This window comes from Oenanthe melanoleuca, chromosome 2 (assembly GCF_029582105.1).
Source record: "Oenanthe melanoleuca isolate GR-GAL-2019-014 chromosome 2, OMel1.0, whole genome shotgun sequence".
NCBI lineage: Eukaryota > Metazoa > Chordata > Aves > Passeriformes > Muscicapidae > Oenanthe > Oenanthe melanoleuca.
The window spans coordinates 96,496,490-96,519,658 of NC_079335.1; the positions used below are offsets into that span (position 1 = coordinate 96,496,490).

The 23,169-nt window shown below is 38.6% G+C and overlaps 1 protein-coding gene and 1 long non-coding RNA gene across 3 annotated transcripts in view; one reads left to right on the forward strand and one right to left on the reverse strand.

Moving 5' to 3' along the window:
* LOC130249133 (uncharacterized) overlaps positions 1-23,169 on the forward strand; it is a 237,307-nt gene that overhangs the window by 105,101 nt on the left and 109,037 nt on the right. The gene's annotated exons all lie outside the window — the stretch shown is intronic.
* Positions 2,711-22,828, reverse strand: INHBA (inhibin subunit beta A). Of its 2 annotated transcripts, XM_056483617.1 has the most exons (3): positions 22,766-22,828; positions 19,601-20,122; positions 2,711-8,664 (listed from the first exon to the last, which is right to left on the reverse strand). In XM_056483617.1, exons 2-3 carry the CDS (start codon positions 19,986-19,988, stop codon positions 7,778-7,780), a joined length of 1,275 nt encoding a protein of 424 aa, XP_056339592.1. In that variant the 5' UTR covers positions 19,989-20,122; positions 22,766-22,828; the 3' UTR covers positions 2,711-7,777. The 2 variants fall into 2 exon arrangements, with proteins under 2 accessions (XP_056339592.1, XP_056339591.1); XM_056483616.1 differs by lacking the exon at positions 22,766-22,828 and having other exon boundaries at positions 19,601-20,287.

Here is a 23,169-nt window from a genome sequence, read left to right on the forward strand (position 1 = left end):
GAGAGATGAGATTATATGGTGACATTGTGTGATGCAGCTCTTTTGAAACCACGAAGAACCCAGAGGTCATGGAAGTTGGGCAGCAGGTATTTGCAAGCCATGGATTTGATCACTGTGCTATACTTCTATCAGCAGTATAAGGGAGGACAGTCACTCTGACCCCTACGCGGTACTTCAGGTCAGTCTGTGTTTGTATTTTCTGGAGACAGACAAACTTAAGTAAGAAATGAATCACTGAGGGCAGCCATAGAACTACCAAAAATTTGACTCTGTTAGCCCACTGACAAGCATGGAAAGAATCGTGAAACTAACCCAGCACAAGGAGCAGAGTGAAGCTGCTCCTCTAAGGTGAGAAATCCACACTGAGTAAAAACTATTCATGTATCTGTTTACCAGAATAATTTGGTGTTATTTGCCTTTGCATATTATTAACTTAATTAACTGCCTTGTACATTATTAACCAGTCTAATTTGTTTAGGATAGGTTTTTTCAGTATTATCATATTTTTCTACCTGTGAAAAAGACAGCTCTCCATTGCTCTTTTCAGATGGAGCATTTCAACAAGCTTGTACAATAGCAACAGTTCTCAACAGCATTCTTAAAGTAAAAATGAAGTAAAATGGCTGGGGAAAATGGAAAACATCTGGATTGCACTGTCTAGTACTGGACTCTGTGTCATGACAGAAAGGATAGCTCTCTGTTTCACACCTGAAGTGGAAGCTTCAGTTGTACCAGGTTAATACACTAGCAGTTGGAATGAAGTAACTCTTACGGTTTTATTCTCTTAGAGCAACTTCCAAATCCAATTGGATTTGTCTTTGCTGGCAATAATAATCATAGAATCATCTAGGTTGGAAAGACCTTTAAGATCACTGAGTCCAACTGTGTGAAAGTGATCATAATGAAGGGAAGAAAGCAAATACTTAAACATGTCTTCGTAGTCTCTGAAACAAATGCTTTCTCTAGCACTGATTGCATTGATTTTTTTTAAAATATATTTTCAGTAACAGGAAACCAGTTCAGTTCTCCAGACTTTGTAGAAAGGCTTTCAGTGCCTAACTATTTAAAGGCCTGCTGATAGCTGTGATGGCCTATGCTTGATCACCATTCAAATAATCTGTTTAAAGGTCAACTTCAGAATTCTCACCCCACTGGAATGCAGGAGTCTATTTATCACCATAGGAATGCAATGACTGGTGAAAAGCCTTCATAAATTCACTCTACTTTCAAATAGAGGGTATTCAGATAAGTTCTCACTCAGAGCAGGAATCAGATGCTTGTAATCAGGCCTCTGATCATTTCATCTGACTACCTAATAATTTATAAACTAACCCATGTGAACTGATGGCTTTCCAAATTTTTAATTTTTTTTCTCAGTAATGAAAGTTACCATTTTATCTGTGTAATCATCTAGTTCTGGATTATTTCAAGGGAATTGTGGTGATAGTAGCTGAAGACCTAACAGTCTGCAGGCAAAGGAAATTTGCAGTTGGCTTTAGCTTTTGTATTCCATGTCTTTCACAAGAAGTGAACAACTATAAAATTCCATTACTTGTTGGGCCATGAATTCAAATGTCCACTCAACATATTCATGCTGAAGAGAAAGATATAATACTGTTCAGTCCAAAGAGGCATTATTTCCCAAGTTCCCGTGAATGTCCCAACAAGGAATGCATATTAAGGAACGATTACACAAGGCTTGGTGAAACTCCCTTTATTTATTTCTCTTGTGTTGTTGCTGCTGTTGTATAAGAAAGAGCAAATAACAAAAAGAACAAAGTAAAATAAAGTAACAGCTGATCCAAACATTTTTAACATGTTGAAATCCCGTTCCAAATGCAGACTCTTTCTTTCTGCCTTTTCTTTGCATTGATTTGCACAAGCATTTTCTCTGTGAGCCAAATACATCTCTGGTATAACTTCACTGAAGTCACTGGACTTACACCAGAGGTGTTTTTGGTCCTCTGTCCTGGGTAAATACAGTAGGAATAAATTGGTCACGCAGGCAGAGTGTCTGGCAATAAGTGCACTGAGTGGTCCTGGCAAACCAATAGGAAAAATCTAAAATAAAAAGCCCAAATAAGTCTTTTACTTAATATAGGGCCTAAAAATCTACTGGGAGCTGCTGAATACTGCCCACTAACTGTACAAAGTATAGGTAGCATGCCTTCCAAATATCAAAATACCAGACGGAATGCCGTGAAAATAAATAACTTCTAATATAAACAAATGAGAACATATCAAACTGTTACCTCTTTAAACATAATGTAAATAAAAAAAATACCAGTCCTTCTACACAATAAATATTAAGAAACCATTGACATAGTTGAAATGTACTCATATAAATTAACAACTTTAATTACATTAGCCAAACAGACATTGGTTAAAGCACTGCATGTAGTATGCAAAATAATAATAATAACAATAATAATAATAATATCAACAACAAAACACAAAATGATAGAAACAAAATAGGCTTCATAATATCTTGGCTTTCATAATTTATATATATGTATATACATATATATAGTTGTGTGTATATATATATACTGTAGACATATATAATATGTATATATATTTAATAAAATGTAATATAACATAATGTAATATGTCATATTGCATTATATTATATTTTATATACATATTATTATGAAGATATATATACATATATATAGATAATATATATATTTATATATATCTTCAACCCATTGTCAATGTATTGTTTTTTGAAAGTATTTAAATACAAAGAAACCCATTGAGAATTAACAGATTCATTATATCTCAAAAAATAAATAGCTATAAAACCCAGAAGTGCTGCTTGTTTCAGCCCATGAAAACCTTGCTTCTAGCTGTTCACAAAAGATCAAATTATGATTTTATTTACTCATGCTGAAAACGTTTTACTCCACATGTAATGCAGTGAGAGCACATGGGGGAGTAAAGCTTTTTTCAGTGTAAGGAAAGGGATTAGCATCTGGTTCTTATACTGATGCGCACTATTGACATGAGGTTTAACTTAAAGAACTTAATCATTTTCATCATATCTACCTACACTTCAGAAACAGATTTTGCTCAATTTATTGATGCTGACTGGTAATTTTCTAGGAAAGGAGACCTTCTGAAAATCAATGGCATTTGCTTACAGAGTAAGGCACAATTCCACATGAGTAACTATAGTCCATCAATTCTTAATTTTGCACATAGAATTTACAGATGCCTGAAGTTATCTACCTAAGAGATATTGCTGCTAGCCTCTACATGGTCTTGTGTTGTCACTGTTAAATGAACTTGACAGCTTAATTCTCAACTAAACTAAAAAGAAAAAAAGAGGTATATATATAATGGAGCCCTACTTTGCAGTGATTTGGTAGGAGACTCTTCCTATTGAAGTCAATGACAAAAGTCCCATTTCATTCATTTCTACAGTTTTGTGCACTAGACCATATGAGTGCACAATAATTACAATCATCTGTAAGCATTTCCTTTTGCTAAATCTAAAGGATACAAATACATTCAGCTATCCCAAAGAAACATCTTAGCATGCAGTTATGCCAGTTTCTTAGGCTTTGTAACCAGTGAGCATCTGACAGGAGATGTGGAAAGACAACCAAATGTGGTCAACTCTCAAGCAAGAAGATTATGGAGGTACTAAACAAATACATTTCTGTGGTTAAGTATATACTGAAAATGTATTTTCAATATAAACAGTCAGTAGGTTATATGGAAAGGAATGTGTTAGTAGTTAAGAGCCTTTTCTTTTTTTTTTGGTACAGTCATACCTGAAAGGAGAAGTAATTTTTAAGGATGCATGCCCTAGAACAACTGCTTAAATATGGTAACAATTTATAATGCTATTTTTAAGTACATGCAGATTTAATTAAATCAAATTATCAGGGATGGGCTATTTTGCTGGAATCATTCAGTCTTGATTAACATCCTAATTTCTTATTTTACTTTATCATACAGATTTTCATTTCCCCCTACTTTAAATAACTCTGACCACAAATCAAAACCCCATGACTGATTCTAGAGGTTGGAGGGAGAAATCTTTAAAATTTGTGACCAGTATACACACACAATTGAAAGCTAAAAAGTAGGGCTTGGGAACAGTAACTTCTTGATTTGAAAACTTTCTTCTGTTTTTGGTGTAGCTATTATGAAACCTGCTCACAATATCTAAAATCTTATTTTCTTTCCTCACTTGGAAGTTGTCTCAGGGTAGTTTCATGTTTTTCAGACCAGTCCCTGGCCTGAAATCTGCTATCAAATTCAGGATCAGAATTATTTTTTAAAGGCTCTTTCTCCTTTAGCCAGAAAAACCATGAGTCTAAACTTACTTTGCTAGCAGCCAATGGGAGTTTTGCCATTGTCATCTAGGGGAAGGTTCTGGGATTTCAGGTCTCCAATACTCTCTAACAAATCACTGTTGAGAATAATTTTTATCAATATGAGCCATCTGACCTGTTTCTCTTACCACTGTGTTCAGAGATTGGATTAAACAGTGTTGGCTGTGGTGCCATTCATTCAGAATCCTTTCTCTCCCTTGACAATGCCCACAGCAGAAGGAACCTGTGATTCTCCCTGGCACAACTTTACTCATGTTAGTTTTACTGATCTTGTAAGGACACCATTTGAAATCAAAGGGCCTGTTGACATGAGTAACTATTCTGGGACATCTGATCATATTAATAAGGGTTCTGGGGCATCCAATTTTAAAGCCAAGTACAAAGACCAGTGAACTAAATGATACTCTCCTCAACAGCTCTCACAGACTGTGTCCCTGCGCCTGCTGCTCCAAAGGCTGGCTCTGCTTCTAGAAGAATCAACAGAAATTCTGCCACATGCTTCAAATAAGCAGGGCCAGGAAATTCTTTAAAGTTATAAAGATAAATTAGTTGTGCATCTTTTTTTTTTTTCCCTGGTAATTTTCCTACTAGCATTTGGTACCCTCCCTTTCCCCAGGAAGAAAACACAAAAACTCCAACAAACTTCTGCAAATAATTTAAATCAGAAAGCCTTGATATTTTACAGAACACTTTAGTGAAAAATTTAGTGTTTAACCAATTATATTTTTTCAACTTTTTTTTTTTTTTTGCAAATTGCAAACAAGTCTGTAAAAAAACGCATTGTATAAAAAGTACATAAATGTAACCCATTAGCTGTACTATGCAATCTAAATATTGTGGAATAAATTAGATAGAAAACTTAGCTATATGCATGTATGTTGATATCTATTCAACAGAAGAAAGGGCTATTTTTTTTCTTTCTTTCTTTTTTCTTCTTTTTTTTTCCCTTTTTTTTTTATCTCTATAGATACATACAAATACAGACATGCGCCCATGCGCACATACATATGCACACGCAAAGAACACACACGCACACATGCACACACAAACAGTTTTGGCTGACAAAAAATGAAGGCCCTGATTACACTGTTTAAACATGGTTCTCGCCATGAAGGTGCTAACACACTATCCCTAGCCAGTGTGACTGGGTTATATTGTGCTATCTTTTTTTCTTTTTTTTTGTTTACTTTTTTTTTTTTTTTTTTTTTTTTTTTAAACAAACTGTGCTCTCAACAAGACGGGGAGCCGTGTTAGTACTTCTTTCCAGAAGAGGCATTTAGAAGCCTGTCCCATTAGAAGGCTGCTAACTGGGGCTTGGTTCAGCAGACCTATGAGAGTCTGAAGCTTCAGGCTCAGGGTTATCAAACTCAGTGTAAACAGGGCCTAAAGGTTTCTCCCATTCCCTCTTATCATCTCCCCCTACCCAAACACAAATGTAAGTTTAACATTCTTTTAAATATGACAGCGAAAAATTTTTAAAAAACAATGACTATCTACCTATGCCCTATGGGTTGGACCCTTCAGGTTAGGTGTTGACACTGAAAATTAGGTCTTACAGGTAACGCGCAAACCCATTGAGAGTTGTCATGCTAGAGGGTGGTGGTTGAGAAAGCCAGTATTTCAGCAAAGACTGTATTCCAAACAGAAATCCAACCACAGTTGCCATTTTCTTTATACTTGCAGGAGCAATGGTGGACAGGGCCCAAGGCTGCTTGCAATTTTGCATCAACAATTTTTAAGGGTTTTACCAGCACTTTAGTTTTCTCTTGCACAAATACCATTTTGAACATGTAGCCTCCCACTTGGCAGTAAGAAACAAAAAATCTTTTAACATACTGTGCTTTGCACACAAACATTCATTGTTTTAAGAACAGTAAAATAAGCCAGAAGTGCTTATACCTTGTGTATACATACATATATACATACAGAAATATATACATATATATGTATATCCCTTGGACAAAGTTGTTTCCCTACAATATGCATTTGCTGTGCATCAGGGCCAAGTTTAGTCTTGTACATACAAAACAATACAATTATGCTCAGATGGACCTCGGATTCAAGCACCTTGGATCCAGATCCTGGGAAAGGTCTGGATTTATTTCAAATGGCAGTTTTCTGTTGAGGGCACTATTTGAATTTAACTGGTTAACAGATATTCTAGCCCGAATGTAATCAATCCACTGACTCAATTCAAACCCTAACTCATTACAGGTGAATGGTACCAACCACAAACAACTTTGCAGAGGCTTGCACGAATGTCTTTGGTGTATGTGTCTATTCATTTTAAGGTACAAAATAATAATAATTATTATAATAATAAAAATAGCTATTTTGTGTGCTGTAGCAGTTCTTGTATAGCTCACAATAAGTGCAGCTCTCAACCCCTCCCACACCCAACCACCCTCCCTTGCAAATATTTGTTAAATAAGGATTAGACAGGTCAGACACCATTGTAGTGCAAATAGTAAACGATTAAAAATTTTTTTTACAAAATATAGAAATGTTTGACTCCAGTAACTGGACAAACATATTCCTTTCAAGTATCTCTCACTGAAGATTTTTTAAAACAAGTTACTTCCATTTTTAAAAAAAGTCTCTCTGTTTTGTTTTTTTCTTTCTCTCGCAGGTAAACAGTTTCAAACCATCTAGGTTGCATAGTTCTAACATTGTAAGCACCTTTACAGAATGTAACTTTTATTCTTTCATTAACTTTTTGTTCTGTTTTTTTTCTTCATTTTTCTTTTTTTCCTTTTTTCTTTTTTATTTTTGTAAATGTAGTGCAGAAGATGTAGGTGTACACACCTGCACACTATTGACCCTTGATCAATGTTAAGTATGTGTATGTGCATTGTGTCTGTATGTATAGAGACATGTATACATAGCCATATATATATATACAAACACAAACACTACACACCTACTCGGTGGCTCTGTAAATGTGGGGGGAAAGCGCCAGTGACTGTAGTAATCGTACACATGGCTTTTCATTGACCTTTTGGACTTTTTCCAAATTTCTGCAGGTTAGGTGAGCTGCTACCATGGCTTGACCTGATGGGTAACTAAGGGAGAGAACAGAACTTCCTTCCCCTAGTAATAACTAATGTTTAGTATACTATGTAACAAGATAAGAAGCATACTGAAAGGAAGGGGAAATCCCCAATCCATACCACCATTCAGACCTATCTTATTCAAGCCCAGCTTCATGATGTTTTCTTCCATTTTTATAGCTGAAGTCTTTTCCTGTCCTCCTGAAGTCTTTTTTTTTTTTTTTTTTTCTTTTTCTCTCTCTCCCTTTTCTTGCTCTCTTCTGTTTTTTGCTTATATTTCTGATTATTGTTTCACTCAAAAAAGATTATACCATGTCTGGTCTTTCTTCTTCTTGGGCTTTTGATACATTTTCTTAACAAGGGTCTTGTGCACACCAGCATCTACGAACAGCCACACTCCTCCACGATCATATTCTGTATGTCTTTCTTAATGATGTTCTGGCCATCATCATAGTAGAGCATGGACATAGGCCGGAGCTTGGTGGGCACACAACATGATTTGAGGTTGGCAAAGGGGCTATGGCCCCGCATGCGGTAGTGGTTGATGACAGTGGAGTGGAAAGATAATGATGAACCAGATGTGCCTGCTATATGGCTGGGACACTCTCCTTCACAGTAGTTGGCATGATAACCTGTAGGAGCAATGATCCAGTCACTCCATCCTATGTCCTTGAAGCTGACAAAGAATTGCTTCTTGCAGCAGATATTGACTTTGCCATCACACTCCAGGCCTCGTCTCCGCCGTCTGTGCTGGCGATCCTCTGAGTGCCGGGCAAGCATCATCAAGAAGGGCCGATGCGATTGCTCCTTCTCCTCTTCTACTGTGAATTCTCCAGCTTCCTTTTCTTTCCCTTCCCCATCATCTTCCTTTTTCTTCTTCTTACCCAGGAGCACCAGGTTGGCTCCTGTCTCTTGACACAGGTCACAGGCAATCCGCACATCCAGAGAGCTCTTGCCTTGGTCCAGGAGTCTCTGGACACTGCTGGAGATGGGAAAGATGTGCCAAGTGCTCTTACGGGTGTCCACTGCCTTTTCTGAAATCAAAGTCTCACTCTTTTCACCTTTCAGTCCCCCATCCTCTGCATCCTCAGCTCCTTCATAATTGCCTTTTGGCTGCCGCTGCTGTTGAAACAGGCGGATGGTGACTTTTGTCCTGCTCCGGTTGGCCTTGGAGACCTTCAGGAAGAGCCACACTTCAGCATGCTCCACCACTGATAATTCACTGCCTTCCTTGGAAATCTCAAAGTGCAACATTTTCTTGGCTGTGCCTGATTTGGTAAATGGAAATAGATAGGAAGAACTTGTTAGTATGTCTGCTTGCATTTTGTTAAAGAGACTTCTGTTACTTTTTCCACAGGCACGAAGTGCCCTAGGTTTTCTACTTGGTTATTTAAATTTTTATAGATCTTCTGGTCTAACCTTCCTTCACCCCCTCAGTTTGTATTTTGTCAAAATTCTCTTTCTAGAAAAGCATATATTTGCCTGTTTCCCAGCCTATTTTAACCAGAGCATTTGTCATAGTAACAATATAGTCATTAATGTAAAGCATCTCATGGCAAATAAGCATCAGTGGCTGCCAAGGGTTCATTTCCTTAAGATGTCATTGTGATCACTGTTAGTTGAAAGACAAAAATGCTTTATGATGGCAGTCCATATGTACCATATGCATAAAAATGTACACCTAATATCTGGTATGGGAATGAGGTCCAGTGCTGCTAATTCTTTAGATATAATTTGAAAATTATGTGGAAAAGAGGTTTATCCTTTCTCCCTCCATAAAAATACATCCTTCATTTGCATCTTCAAATGAATTGTAAATATCTATTGTTTCAAAAACAAACAAATGCTAAAATATAAACCTCAGCTTTAAGCAGTTTGCAGAGTTATATTGTCAAGAATTGAAGAATTGCAGCAGGCAGACTTTTCATACTGTTAGATGTTCGCTGTAGATCCTGTTCCTAATTTAACACACTGTACTTGCTGTGATTATAGTAATGGTGAATACACTGAGAAATGAGCTAAAGAACTGTATAATTATGGGGATGGTTCTCTGGCATAATTGTATCAACTTGCTGAGATGTCATTATGATGATTGTGATGGTGAGGAGGTGTTTCTCGGATACAGAGCTCATATCCCTGGCAGAAGTTGGAATGAATAATGAGGGCTGTTTAATGATTTGATCACTAGAGCATGAAGAAGTTAAGAGAGAATAAATTAGCTGGGGGTGGTGGTGATACTATTTTTTCAGGAGAGGTACTTTTCTATTTTCTTGACAAAGAAAAAAGCCCTGATGATATCTTTTGTTCCTTCTCAGCATGGAGGCCAGGATGGACTGGGGCTCCCAGATTTGCAATGTACAGATATCTGGCCTTAGTGAGAAACAAAGAGTATTCATAATTATCAATTTGTCATTAATATTATTCTTGAGCTACCCATAGTTATTTACCAAATTTTCTGTGCAGCAATTCTTCTTGTCAGTAACCCTAAAAACACCTTTGCACCCTAAAAACAAGTGGTGATTAAAACAGAAGTAGTTAGGCACACACAGGAAAAACTGCCCTCATTGTAGCAAGGCTCTTCTCCTTGCTTCTCACTGCAACTGAATTCACAAGTACAGGCTCCCTGACCATTCCCCTGTTCACTCCTTCTCCAGTGAGACAGGACTGGAGCAAAATCGCAAGAGATATCTACCCTGTGTTCACTTGTACATTCAAGAGTTGCTGATCTCTGAAGTTTGTAGACAGGCTGTGCTGCCTCTTGAGCTACCTGTTGCTTTTCTTCTCTGTGAAGTACTATCACTGACACATTCAGCTTTCCCTCATGGCATTCCCAGGTCAAAGAGAGAGCCATTTCTGAATTACAGTGTCTAAAGGGCGCAGTGTTTTGTTTTTGTTTTCCCTCTAAGTGAGAGTGTGAAATTGTAGACTTTAACTGTCACTGAGATATGGAAACACATGGTTTGTGTTAACTGCTTGGATGATGCCAGTCTCCAAAGTGAGTTACGTTAATTTCTCAGGGAACCAGCAGGACTGTGCTTTAGAAAAGGAAGTAGCTCATAAAAAAGACAGAGCATGCTGACCAGTACTGTGAGGCATGATGAAATCACTATTTTACTATTATTTTTTAATTGATTTATTCAATAATTACTGAATGGCTAATACTGGGGTTTTTTTTTTCCATTCTGGTAATCAAACTATGTCAAAGCTGCCAGCTGTATTGGAGCAGAGGTCAAGTGATAGACACCAATCTCACTCCTGACTCAGTTTCAGAGCATGAGGAGTTATACAATGACGTCCCTCCAGTCCAAAGGAAGTCTGGTCCAAAAGGCTGGTAGCCTTGTATGCAGGGATGTTATAGAGTGTTCTCTATGAGAATGGATACTTCTAATGGCTGTGAGAACCAGCCAGGCTCTGGCTTTATCCCCCCTGATTTTTCCCCTCTAAAGCAAGCTTATAACTTTAGGTTATCCCTTTCCAGTCCTGAGTGGGACCTGGACATCAAGGGAACCTGAAGGCAGGGGATGTGCCAAGGGTGAGTTTCTGGCATTCAACCCATTCTGCTTGCTGCCTCTAACCAAGCAAACCTAGGTGGAAAAAAAAAGGTGGTTTAGATCAACCTGCAGAAGGTCTTCTGGCACCAGCAGCCTTTTCCCAGCTGCTCTCTTTCCCCAGAGCTTACAGACTTGTGTGTGGAATCAGCATGAATTGCTGGGAATTGCCATACTTTTTTGTATTCTTGAGGAACCAAGCTGGGCACAGACAGCAGTTCTGGAAGTTGCAGGGATCCTGTGCATGAGCAGACCTGCTGTGCTGGGTGCTTGAGAAGATCAACTGTGCTGGACATGGACAAAAAACCTGATCTGGTCATCTGCTCTGGAGAAAGCAGGTAGGGTGTGCAGACCTGGCTCAACAGTGGAAGAAGCTGTATGACCCATCTAATCTGAAAAGCCAGGCAGCCCTGCATTACAGACTAACATAATGCTGTTAAGTGCTAGTGCATGGTATTTCATATTCTGCAACTTCCATGCTAGTGGGAGTTGAAAATAGTTACCAAGTGGCATATCTGCAACAGCAAATATTCATATTACCTTTTTGCAATGGCCAGAATTATAGTGATGCAAGCAGTTTTTTTGACAAATAGTACATGAAAGAAACAGGGCCTCAAGAGCCCTCTTAAATAGCTTTTCAAATGCTCCTCTATGTGTGGAACTAGAATTCTTCCCCACTACTAAAAATATTTGAACAGTATGGTGAAAGTACATGAGTACTTGCTTTTTCTTTACTTGAAGGAAGTGAGCTTGAACAAGGTAGCCTACGACATGTCCTTATACAGGGATAACAGCCTCCTTGTAGGTTGTTAGCTACAATAACAACCTCTCTGGATGTGGTTAGCTACATTTTCAGAAACAAATGGTGGATTAAGATTCTAAAGAAAAAATATGCAGGAAGCTTATCTCAGTCTAATATTTCTGAGTGAAAAAAAAATCCTTAAACCTGCATAGCTAATAAAAGGTTTTATAGCAATTTAAAAACACTTTCCCTTTCATAGGTCTTTTTAGAAGGAGACTGGGAATGGTGCAAGGTTGAGGATAAAAAGCATGCTTTCACATTAGGAAAAAACGAAGCTTTTCTGAATTCTCTCCACATTCACAACTAGTTTGTTACAATCACACAGCACAAATGGTATGAATCCTGCAGTTTTTAAGAGGTCACTGTTCTCAGACAAGCTCATTTTGAAATCAGAGTTTGGCCTGTGCTAAAACAAATTGAGACCCTAGAATCTGGCTTATTGTGATTATACATTCACTTTATAACAGGATTTTTTTTTCAAAAGGTTCAGTGCTACAATAAAATAAATTCTTCAAGTGTTCTGAGAAAAAAAAAAATCTATATTTAATTTTCTCCAGATATTTCTTAGGGATTTAGCAGTCTTTCTTTGTAGATCTGAATTAATGATCAGGATCAAAGCTTCAGAAATATATACCGATCATCAAACCTGAAGATAAAAAGGAGATTCCTGAAATTTGGGGGTGGTATCACTTCCATAATTACATTTTGTTTACGCTTTTGTCCTGCCTTTACATTTGCCACAGCTGATTTGCGAGGGTCTTTTTCCATTTGTAATCATCCTGCTCCTCCTGCCTGACTGCTGAGGAAAGACCTACAGCCCAACAGTGATAATGCCTTCATCACTTCCATGCTCATATAAACAGCAATGTCAACAGCCTGGATTGTTATCATAGCAGAAGGCAGCTGAAAAAGGAGACAAGGGATTACTTTGGGCTCCTTTCGATTGCTTTTCCGCATTTCCCTTTTCCAAAACTTTGGAGTAGCCACCTCTCTGCTTTACTGCTGAGCAAAGTCCCTTCCCGAAGGAGGACTGTGATGCCAAAGGAGCAGTCCAGCAGGGCGAGTGACACCAGCAAATGATGTGAGAAGTGGTTAAAAATACAAGCTCTAAGAAGTAGTGCATATATGGTAAAAGGTTTAATGGAAGGAGTTACTGAATGGAAAGAAAGCGTAGCAGTATATATAGCATGGGAGTTTTCTCATATCTGTTTTTCTCTTCACTAGCGCTCATGCACCTTTTTAGGAGAGAAGCCTGAACATGGAAGCAGTGGGGAGCCTGCACAGGTACCCTCCTCTCCACCTCTGGAAGGGCTGACAGGGGTTCACACAGTTCTCTGTGGTCAGCACCTGCTCCCAAGCAGCACGTGGGCGACATGCATGGCAGAGGAGCCCATGGAGAGATTGGCAGAACCCTTGAGGGCCCAGGCACGGGAGGACTGGAGGGGCAGCCCTGCATGAGGTAGCTCATACTGTGCTTCAGCAGGAATCTGCAGGTCCAGTGTGCTCTTCCTCTGAGCCTCAGGATCCTTCCTACAGTATGGTTGGCTTTAACTGTGCAGCTGAAGTTCTGTTATTTGCAATTTGCAGAAGGATTTGAGATCAAGCCTTGTTAGTTCAATATACTAGGTGGAGTCAAAGCTATACAATTGAGAGTATATTATTTTGTGTAAAATGTGAAGATACTTAATTTTTTTAAACTATATGCAGTTAAATCATTAAGGCTTTTTCTTTCATAATGAAAGTGGTTATCCTTTGTGAAGTTACAATGTGGCTTATTCTTAATTTCTCTTAATACACAGGATTTATTTTCCTTTGAAAAATGCTCAGTGTGTAAGGTGCTGTCACTTTAAATTTCTATGCTTCACCGGTGCTTAATTTTGAAACGTTTGTACATTATACTCTAAGTGAACTGTTTTTCCATACAAAGCAAGCTTTTTTTTCCTTTTTTAGTTGCTAACTTTACTACTGCCTATGTTTAGATTTGGGGGAATTTGTACTGAGTGCCAATCTGTAATTACATTCAAAAGCATCCTTCCCTTCACTTCTCATTTCCGTTCCCCAGGAGACAGGAAAAAAATAGGTTACTAGAAAGGTTCCTCTAAAGAGAGTGAAGAGAAGAGCATGTTATTGAGAGATAATTGCTCAAAATGTTTACTAATGAGTGACCACTGGAGTTAGATGAATTCTCTGCAGCATAGAATTTATTCACAGAATTCAGTGTTATCGTCTGGTAATTATCCCCTAGGCAGACTGATGATTACAAATGTCCTATTGCCACAGTTAGACAGTGGCCATTTCTGTGAATGCATTTCAGCCCATGGATCACTGGCAAACATTTTATTCTGATTATTCATTATCTGTTATATGTGACCCATCATCCAGGTTTAATACTTTTATTCCTGCTCCCTTACTGTTGCTTCTTACAGTGGAAGGAGAAATTATGGTACAATTAATACCTTATATTTATGCTCACCTACCATTAGATGCCAGAAAAGGGAGATTTTCTTGTACAAGAAAAATAAACTGAAAAAGAAAATCAGGAAAAAGAACTATTCCCCGAGCGTTTGCGGGGGGGGAAAAAAAGCAGCAGCGACTTTATTTAAATACCTTTTCTTCAAAAGTTAACCCAAAGAGGCATTGACAAGGTCATTCAGAATGTGAAATAATTCAGTTCTGGTGAACCTTGACTCTCCTCTGCTATTTTGTTAGGAGGGAAGCACTTTACATCCACAGCTTTGAGTTCTTTCCAAATTGAAAGCCCTTCCCCCACATGGCTTTAAATATTTAGAAACAAAAAAGGTGTTTGTTTGGTTGAAGTTGTTCTTTTTTTTTTTTTTTTTACTTGATTTCTTCATTTACGTCTAAAATAGCACAAGCAAAGTTTAGGATCATTTGCATCAGTAAAATATTCCAAGGTAAAAAAAATACCCAGTCTTCATTTGTTTTTTGAGAGGGCAATTTTTTTTGTGCATACTTGTAATAATTTGCTGTAATTTTTGAAATTAAGTGGATCAGAGGCTGCCTGTCTGTTTTCGTTGAAATACTTAATTTCTGTGCACCAAGGCCCAAATCCCAAGCCCACTAAAATTAATAACAGAACTTCCAGTTACTTCCAGTAAACTAAACTTCAGTCCTAAATCAACATTGCAAACTTCTGTTGCATTAAATGAGATTGCCTTCTCATAGGCATATCTCTATATATAGATATAGATGTAAGAACTCTTCAGCATGAATCACTTAAATGCATGCAAGGTAGATATATCCTGCACAGAGGAAAACACATGAATGCACATTCTTGTCTGCAGGAATGGTATGGGTACAGGCACAGGTACATGAGCAAGTCTGCCCTGGCATACCTGTATGTAAGGACATATGTGTGCTTATACACACATATAGGCAAATACATACTCAGATATTCCCTACCAGCACAAAACTCTGGGCCTGGCTACACAGAGATGGATACATACAATACTTTCTGTCTCTCTGGTATGTTTTTCTAAACTGGTTCCCACCTTCCTAGATTCATCTCTGCTTTCTCAGATTGTTCTTTAAACCAACCAACCCCACCCCCCTCCCCCCACACCCCCCCGAATTCTCACATTTTAATACAATGAAACAGATCAATACAGAATGGCTTTCCTCTTCTGGAAGTAACTTGCTTTCATTTGCTAAACTTGAAATCTTTGATTTGGTATGCCAAGGGGGAAAAAAATAGGAAAAAACAACTAGGGAAAATAAGCTTGTTTTCTAAAAGCCAAGGAGACTGCATTAAAATAAAAAGATCTGAGCAGATCATCTCACATGATGATTCATGGTCACATTTCTCAGTATCTTGTAAAAAAATAATATTTATAATTTCTGATGTCTCTAGATTTCCAGCACTGCTAGCATCCATTAGTTTATCTTTTACCCCTCTACCTATTTCCTTCCTGCATTATTTTCCTTGCAGCTTTTCATTGCAGTGAATCCTTGCCTTTTAATTAACTAGAAGAGAGAGACGAGCCCCACTCAGAGCAGCTGCAGATAAGCATAAAGATCTCTGGGATACAGAATCCAATTAGGTAAAATAAGAGTTTGCAGGAAGGTTGCCTCTTGTGGAGCAAAAAGCCTTTGGAGTGTGCCCTCTCGTGGCCGTTCTTTATTCAGCATGAATACTTGGACCCTTAAATACAGTTATTTTCAAAATAAATTTGTTGAAATTATTCAAAATACATAAGTGACACATCCTTTGGTTCTTTTTTTTCCTCCTGAACTGCCAGCTTGGTTGTATAGGGCATGTATCTTCTGGGAAAACACGTGAATATATACATACACCTATCCCTCTGCACATGAAAGTGGGCATTACATGATCAAGTCAGTTCATCTTGAATTCTGCATGAAGTGGTACAAAACAGTAGCAGTGGTCTAAATAGCTGGCAGACTTCTCTATTTTTTTCTCCTGGTGATAAACCTTTAGATTTCAGTATTTCCATCCAATAATTCCTATCACCTTCTCAGGGGCTAATGTTAGCAACCCATTTCATTGGTAGTTTAGTTGCCAGTTGGCAAAATCCCAGATCTGCCTAATAAGCTGTCTACTTAAAATAATGAACGAGTTAGTGGCCAATCATATTTATAAGTATTGAGTATCTCTGTTATCGAATTTGTTGGATTCATTTGTCACAAAATTATGTGACCCCTCTCCTCAAAAAACTATTTTTAAGACTTTGAAGTAACGCACAGAACTCTGGCACAGCTAACCTTACAGCAGAACTAATCGAGGTTAGTAATCTTAGTCTGATATGTAAGTAGAAAGTAATTTTCATGTTTTACTTGTAAGAGTGCCAAAGGACAGTAGGGTGCATTTGTAGCTTTTGCCCAATACTCACAGTCATTAGTTTTGCAGAGATCTGTGTGGATTTGTTAGCTGTGAAAACTACCTGCCAACTATTTTGGTGATTTCCTGGACATAACTACACCTGTGCTTCAGACAAGTTTACTGCATTTATTTCCCCTCTAATTGTCTGAAGTTTGTGCTTGTTTGAATTTTGGTCTGTTTTAGAAAACAGCAGTCTTAAGCCAGAGTTGCATGTACAGGGTGCTGTTTGTTCATTCACTCCATTTCTTTGTAAGTTTGAGATTATGACTGATGAAAGATGGAAATACTACTTTTTAATAAAAGCAAGCAGTAAATGTAGCATCTGAAAGGCATGGGGAAAGGCTGGTTTACGTCAAGCCATACCCAAAGAAACAAGAAGCCTAAAGTCTTATTTTGCTTTTTATATACATTTATTTGATACAATATGAGATGTTTTCATTCATTTTCATTGATTTCTTATTGCCCCCTATCGAGGCTGAGTGAGTTTGATGTTAGAAGCAGGAAATGCATTAACCTGGCTGTGAGCGGAACACGATTATTCTCCTGCTTGGCGTTTAAACAACTTCATGCTATCCCCAGTTCCTACAGAATGAAAAGTGGAGACTGTCCCTGTGGCTGTATTCTATTCCTTCCTTTTTAACTCATGCTTCCTATATAACATGTCACTCGCCTTTGTTTTTTTGCCTCACTTTCCTTTACAGCAAAAACACTGGTTTAATATTTGACAGGCAAAACTGCCAGTGTACAGGATCTCAAGTAGAGAGAGTTACTTGAGTTGATGCAACAACGGCACCTGTAAAACCTGGTAGATCCTCTGATGTTAGCAAGTCACCAGATTCGAGTGGCTGTTGATGAAGAATATGCTTCAGTAGTCTGAAATTACTCCACAGAGTGGATTTATCATTTCCATTAGAAGCCCAAACCAAATTTAGCTTGCTAATTGTCCCTCCCTTGTTCCAAATCAAAGAGGCATGGAAAGGTAGCAGGTGTGGAAAAAATGGACAAACAGCCCTCCTGCCTAGGCTTCCAAGATTGTCTTAGTAGGAAGGACGAGAGCTGTGGCAGGGAGCACACAGTGGATGCTGCTGTCCTGCAGCCCCATAGCATAGGTCCTGCCCAAGTGCCGCGCCTGGCAGCAGCAGCCAGGCTATGTAAATCAGGCAGAGTGACGTGTCCTGCTGTCCTGCGGCGGGGACGGTGGCAGGATGATTGGCCGGGGTGTGGGCAATGGCATGGCTCTCGCTGCTCACGTGGCCCCCGGAGCCAATGGCTTCGGGAGCCGCCGTCGGAGGGTATTGTACACAGTGGCATATATCAAATTCCAAATTCCTTTGTGTCAGAGCTCAGGAGAGACAATAATGTGTTTACAAATGATTGCGACGCACACAGTGAGGAGAAACCACTGTTCATGCCATATGTGTTCCACTGTGCTCACAGCGAGCTGCTGAAAACCAGGTGGGGAATACGACTCATAGATAGCTGAGAGGTTTCCTTGCTTTTATAAATTCACTTCTAAACTAATGTTGAGCTACCCCTGCTTCTAATGACGTCTGGCACTGACACCTTCTCCCTGCTTTTTGAAGTGGAGGGGATGGAAAAGCTGAAAAGCCTGAGCTCTCATGCTGAAAGAACTGTTAATGTGTATATTGACAAGGACTCCGAAGGCTAGGACTCCTTGTACAGTTGGAAATCAGACAGCCAGCAGGAATGTCTGCACTTAAAAGCATGCACACTTCTTGTGCATGGCTTCCCTGCAATCAGAACATCTGAGTCAACAGGTTTTCAGGACTGGAAACTCTGAGTGTTGTCTTAATTGTTTATACTGCTGCAGCAAACTTTTAAACAAAAATGCTTGGAGTTCCTTTGCATACTTTGCCTACCATATGCTGTACCAAACAAAACAATGACATTCTTTTAAAACAGTCTTGGCAACAGGAAAAATGCTTTGGCTAGACAGCATCATAAAAAGTTGATGTTAGTTAGATGATAGACTTATTACAAGTAACTGCTATTGATGCATACATTAGCATACCCACGTACACTAACAGAAGTATGTGCAGATACATATACACTGAATTAAAATGGGTTCTGGTCCTATTCCTGTAGGAACAAGAAGGCAAAGTACAACTTTAGAGTTGTTTCCTCTGGGCAGTTTATGTGAGCCTTAAGACTTTGTTTATTAAATATATATATTCTGAGCTCTTGCTGCCTAAGAGTTAGGGGAAAAAGAACTGTGAAAGAGTTCAAAATACACCCTACCAAGGTTGCATTTTTTGGCAGGAGTGTTTTAGGAGCAGAATCTTTTTTCCAGTATGCAGAAGTCTGCATTACAAATTGGATCAGCTACAGCAACTTGTGCAGTTCTATTGAAGTCATCTGACAGTCCCTGCAACTATTTACTGCCGAAGATGCTGTGTTAAATTAAAAAAAAAAAAAAAAAGAAAAAAAGAAGAAAAAAAAAGAAGGGGAAAAACCCACAAAAAAGCCCTCTCACTTCTAAAACTTGAAGCTGCTTCATCTGATTTTATAACTTCCAGTATAATTTTTACATGAAAGGGCTATTTCTGAAGTAGTTTACAGTTCACTTTCTGTCTTGATAAACTCCCCAAAAGGCTACAGCCTTTTTTTTCTTTCACCATCAACTCTGCAATCCAGCCCTTTACTGCACTCTGGATTTAAAGGCAGAGTTTGGAGGACCCTGCTGCAGCCTGACTTTATGTTCAAGATTGGTTAGAGAGCTTCCTCCCTGTGTGACTGACTGTGCTTAGCAAGTGTAATCTGTAGCCAAGACTAAGTCAGAAAAATCAAATTCCTTCAGAGTCCTACCCCCCCCATCCCATTCCTCCTTCTCCCTTCCCCCAAGTCTCATCCTACAATCTTTCAGAAAACATTATTGCTGAGGAGAAGAAAATAAGTTAATTGCACTTTTGGCACAAATAATATTTTTCAGTTTGGGCACAAAGGATATTTTGCAGTTTTGTTTTTCAAGCACTCACCTGATTCTGCAAAAGTGATGATTTCTGAGGTTTGCTCCACAACTTCATTCATTTCGGCTCTTCTTCCAACATCATCCTCTATTTCCACATAACCATCCTCTCCCACCTTTCCCACGTGGAGTTTTTTGATGGCATTTAAAAGTGCTGCCTTGGGCACTGGCTGGGTGATATTAGGTCTGTCCCTCAAGTGCAACATGTTCAGTATGTGCTTCTTTACTGCTTCCACCATCTCAGGCTGTGAGCTGGGCACATCCTTTGAGAGCGTGGCAAGGGCACATGATGGACAGTCAGTGACTGAACTGTGCCCCTCGGATCCTGGGGTTGGGGAACTCCTCACTATAATCCAGCAAAGCACCAACAGAAATCCTCTCTTCCAAAGCAAAGGCATCCTGGCAGCAAAAGTTGTTGTGATTCCCTTTTTAAAAGGCCCTGCTTTTCCTCCCCCTTCACGAACAGTTTTTTTGGGGGCTGGTTTAGTTTGTTTGTTTGTTTGTTTGTTTTTCCTTCTCTTCAGCAAATTCTCTGGAACAAGAACCAAAAGTTTTCTGTGAAGTTTTGTTTGCAGGTTCCCTCTCTGAATGCAATAAGTGCTGTAGATGTTTGTGGCTGTCAGGGAGAAGAGTTCTGACTCTGTCTCAGAGTAGGAGAGAGACACAGAGAGAGGGAGAGAGAGAGAGAGGACGGATTGGCCTAAAGTGAGTGAGTGAATGAGAGAGGGAGGGAGTTTTGTCTGTGAGTAAAGGCTATGATTAGGAAGGGGGAGGAACAGGCAGGCTGGCTTCCTTATGCTCATTGCTCCCCTAACACACACCTCTCTTCAAATATCACTACTCGTGGTTCCTTCCCTCCCCCCTTTCTAAAATACCTTCTCATTCCTGTAAATTTACTCTCTTTTTATTCTTTTTTTTTCCTCTTTGTTTGACCCTCCCCCCCCTCCAGCTGTCATTTCCCCCTTTTTTTCCCCTTTCTTTTTGTTTTGTTTTGTTTGTTTTATTCTTTCAACAATGTCACTGGCTTAACTAAACAGAGGAAACATGAATGAATTAAAAGAGTGAAATCTTTAATGAGCACCTTGCTCTTGGTCCTGCCTGGTATTTTTAGGGATAGCAAGATATGTTAAATAGCTTGTGATTGCGATGGGAATGAGGGCAGGGGCTCTGCATATTTTGAACAGAACATTATTCTGCCTGGAGTAGAAGAAAAAAATCTTTTCTGCTCACTTCCAAATGCTGGGGGTTATCAGCACTGGCAAGAGGTCTGACAGGCACAAAATAGCACTGTTGTTTGGAGGGCTCTATCATACATGATACACTCCCCAGCTGCAATATGCAGTCAGCACTGAAAGCCTAAGCAGGAGTTTGTACATATATGTGACATGCCATGGTAGTGCCATATAGTATCCCTACTTCAATGCTAGTCTGTGCCTGGAACTTCTTGGGTAGATATATTTAGGTTTGGGGTTAATCAAGCAATGCCTGAAAAATGCTTTGAATGTGAAAAGTGTTACATGTCATCTGGCCAAATCATACTTGCTTCTGACTCAGGCAAATCCCTCATCGATGCCAATAATAATTCTGTCTGAGTGAAGGCTGAGTAAGATCTTCTACATTTGGCCCATTGTTATTAGAAGGCACTTATTACTTCATTCATTTAAATCACAGAGAACAATCATAATGTTATAATAAGACATTGGAAATTAAAAGAAATCTAAAGTACTACAAGAAGCGGGAGTTTCAACCAGTGTTGGTAGCCCCTTGTCAGTTTATGCCCGGGAGGGCTTTGCTCTGCAGTGAAAAGGCATTCCCTGTGCCACTGCCATGGCTTCAGGTTGCCTTTACATTCTGTATCCTCTCCATTCTCTTCTTTACCCAGCAAAGTTGAAGTTTTCAAACTCACTTGCATTTGATTTGGTAACGGAAAAATGACAGAAATAACTATAACTTTTGAGATTCTTCCCTTTCAGGTATTATCTTGTACAAATTTTCTTAGAGCAGCTGCTTTTTTTTAGCATTTACCCTCTTTTTTTCATTCCTTTCATTCTCGCTCCATCACACCTCTGTCTTCTCAGATGGGCTTACCTCCTACCCAGCAAATATTCCACTCTCAGTATATTACTGTCAACCATTGTATTTCACAGTGGAAAGGAGTAATTTATAAATAAAAGCATTGAAAGGTCTCTAATTTCCATGAGATGACTACACGCACATGGGCTAAGAGACAGGCAAGGAATTATAGGTAAAGGAAACATACAGAAGTAATTGAACAATCAACCAAAGTCTTACAAATGTTATATATTGCTAGTCCTTTTCAATTAAGATCTTTTATAAGTCTTTTACTGTTATAAGGCATCCACAGTACCCCCTCATCTGTGTTTTACTGACCTCAGTTGCTATACTGTTATATACTGTTACACTTACAGGTCTGTCAGCATTATAAACCCTGCAGCCATTCTTATAAACACATCTTTGTAACACAAACCTCACTATAATACATCGAATTTTCTTGGATCTTGTGAACAGCCCAAAGTCTGTTGTAATTATATGAAGTCTGAAAGTCAGCTTGAAATAGAACTAAAAGTTTAATTGGATGAAAAAATAATTTCAGATGAAAATATGCATTCATGATTAGCTGTACTAACAGATGACATAATTAAAGGAGTTATATATAGTTCTAATATAGCACCTATCCTAACAGTGTCTGAGGAAAAGTAAGGGAGAGGCATAAATCAAAATAAAATACAGATAAGCATATCTGGGTCCTTGCTGTGGGGTATGCGTTGCTTGCCATATTCTACAGGTACAGTTATCGCATACAATCTCTATTACATAGAGGCATAGCATATTTTACTTGCATGCCATGATGATGACAGATTTAATGCTAAAGCATAACTTTCTAAAAATCACTGTTTTCTAAAAGCAAGTCTTCCAATACTGCTGATACATGGTTTACTTGTACTTACACGTATATACATATATGTACAAAAAACGCATACAGAAATGTCTTTGAATGCATACAGAAATGGTGGTTCAGGCTCTCTCTACAAATTACCTGAGCTGCAAAGTTCTACATATGCATTCATTCAATATAACCCTAACAGTATGCAACAGCATGCACAGGAATTAAAAGTTTCAGTTTTAAAGGAAAAAAACTGAATGAAAGTTTTACCTCTCTAGTCCTGACTCTCAGAAGGAGACTGCTGTATTGTGCTTTAAGAACTGCTGAAGTTCCTCTTTGTGGTACTCATAATGTGAAGCTTTATACTTCTCGTGTGTACACTCACATATAATGTCTGTCAAAAGTGGGCTGGTTCCTGTGCTGGATTGGTTAATCGTGTTACATCAGCAATTGACTGTTTTTCCTGTATGAGACATACTTCTGGTAATTATCTAATGGAAACTCCTAATTCTCTAGCATGACAAAATATCGTGGATCAACTCATAGAGGTGATTTCTGTATCCATTTAAAGACTAGAACTTAAAATCAGACAAAGCAAACATTATGAGTCAGGAAGATACACTCTAACTTGTATTGCATAGCTAGATATAGATAATATTAGATGTAGATAACAC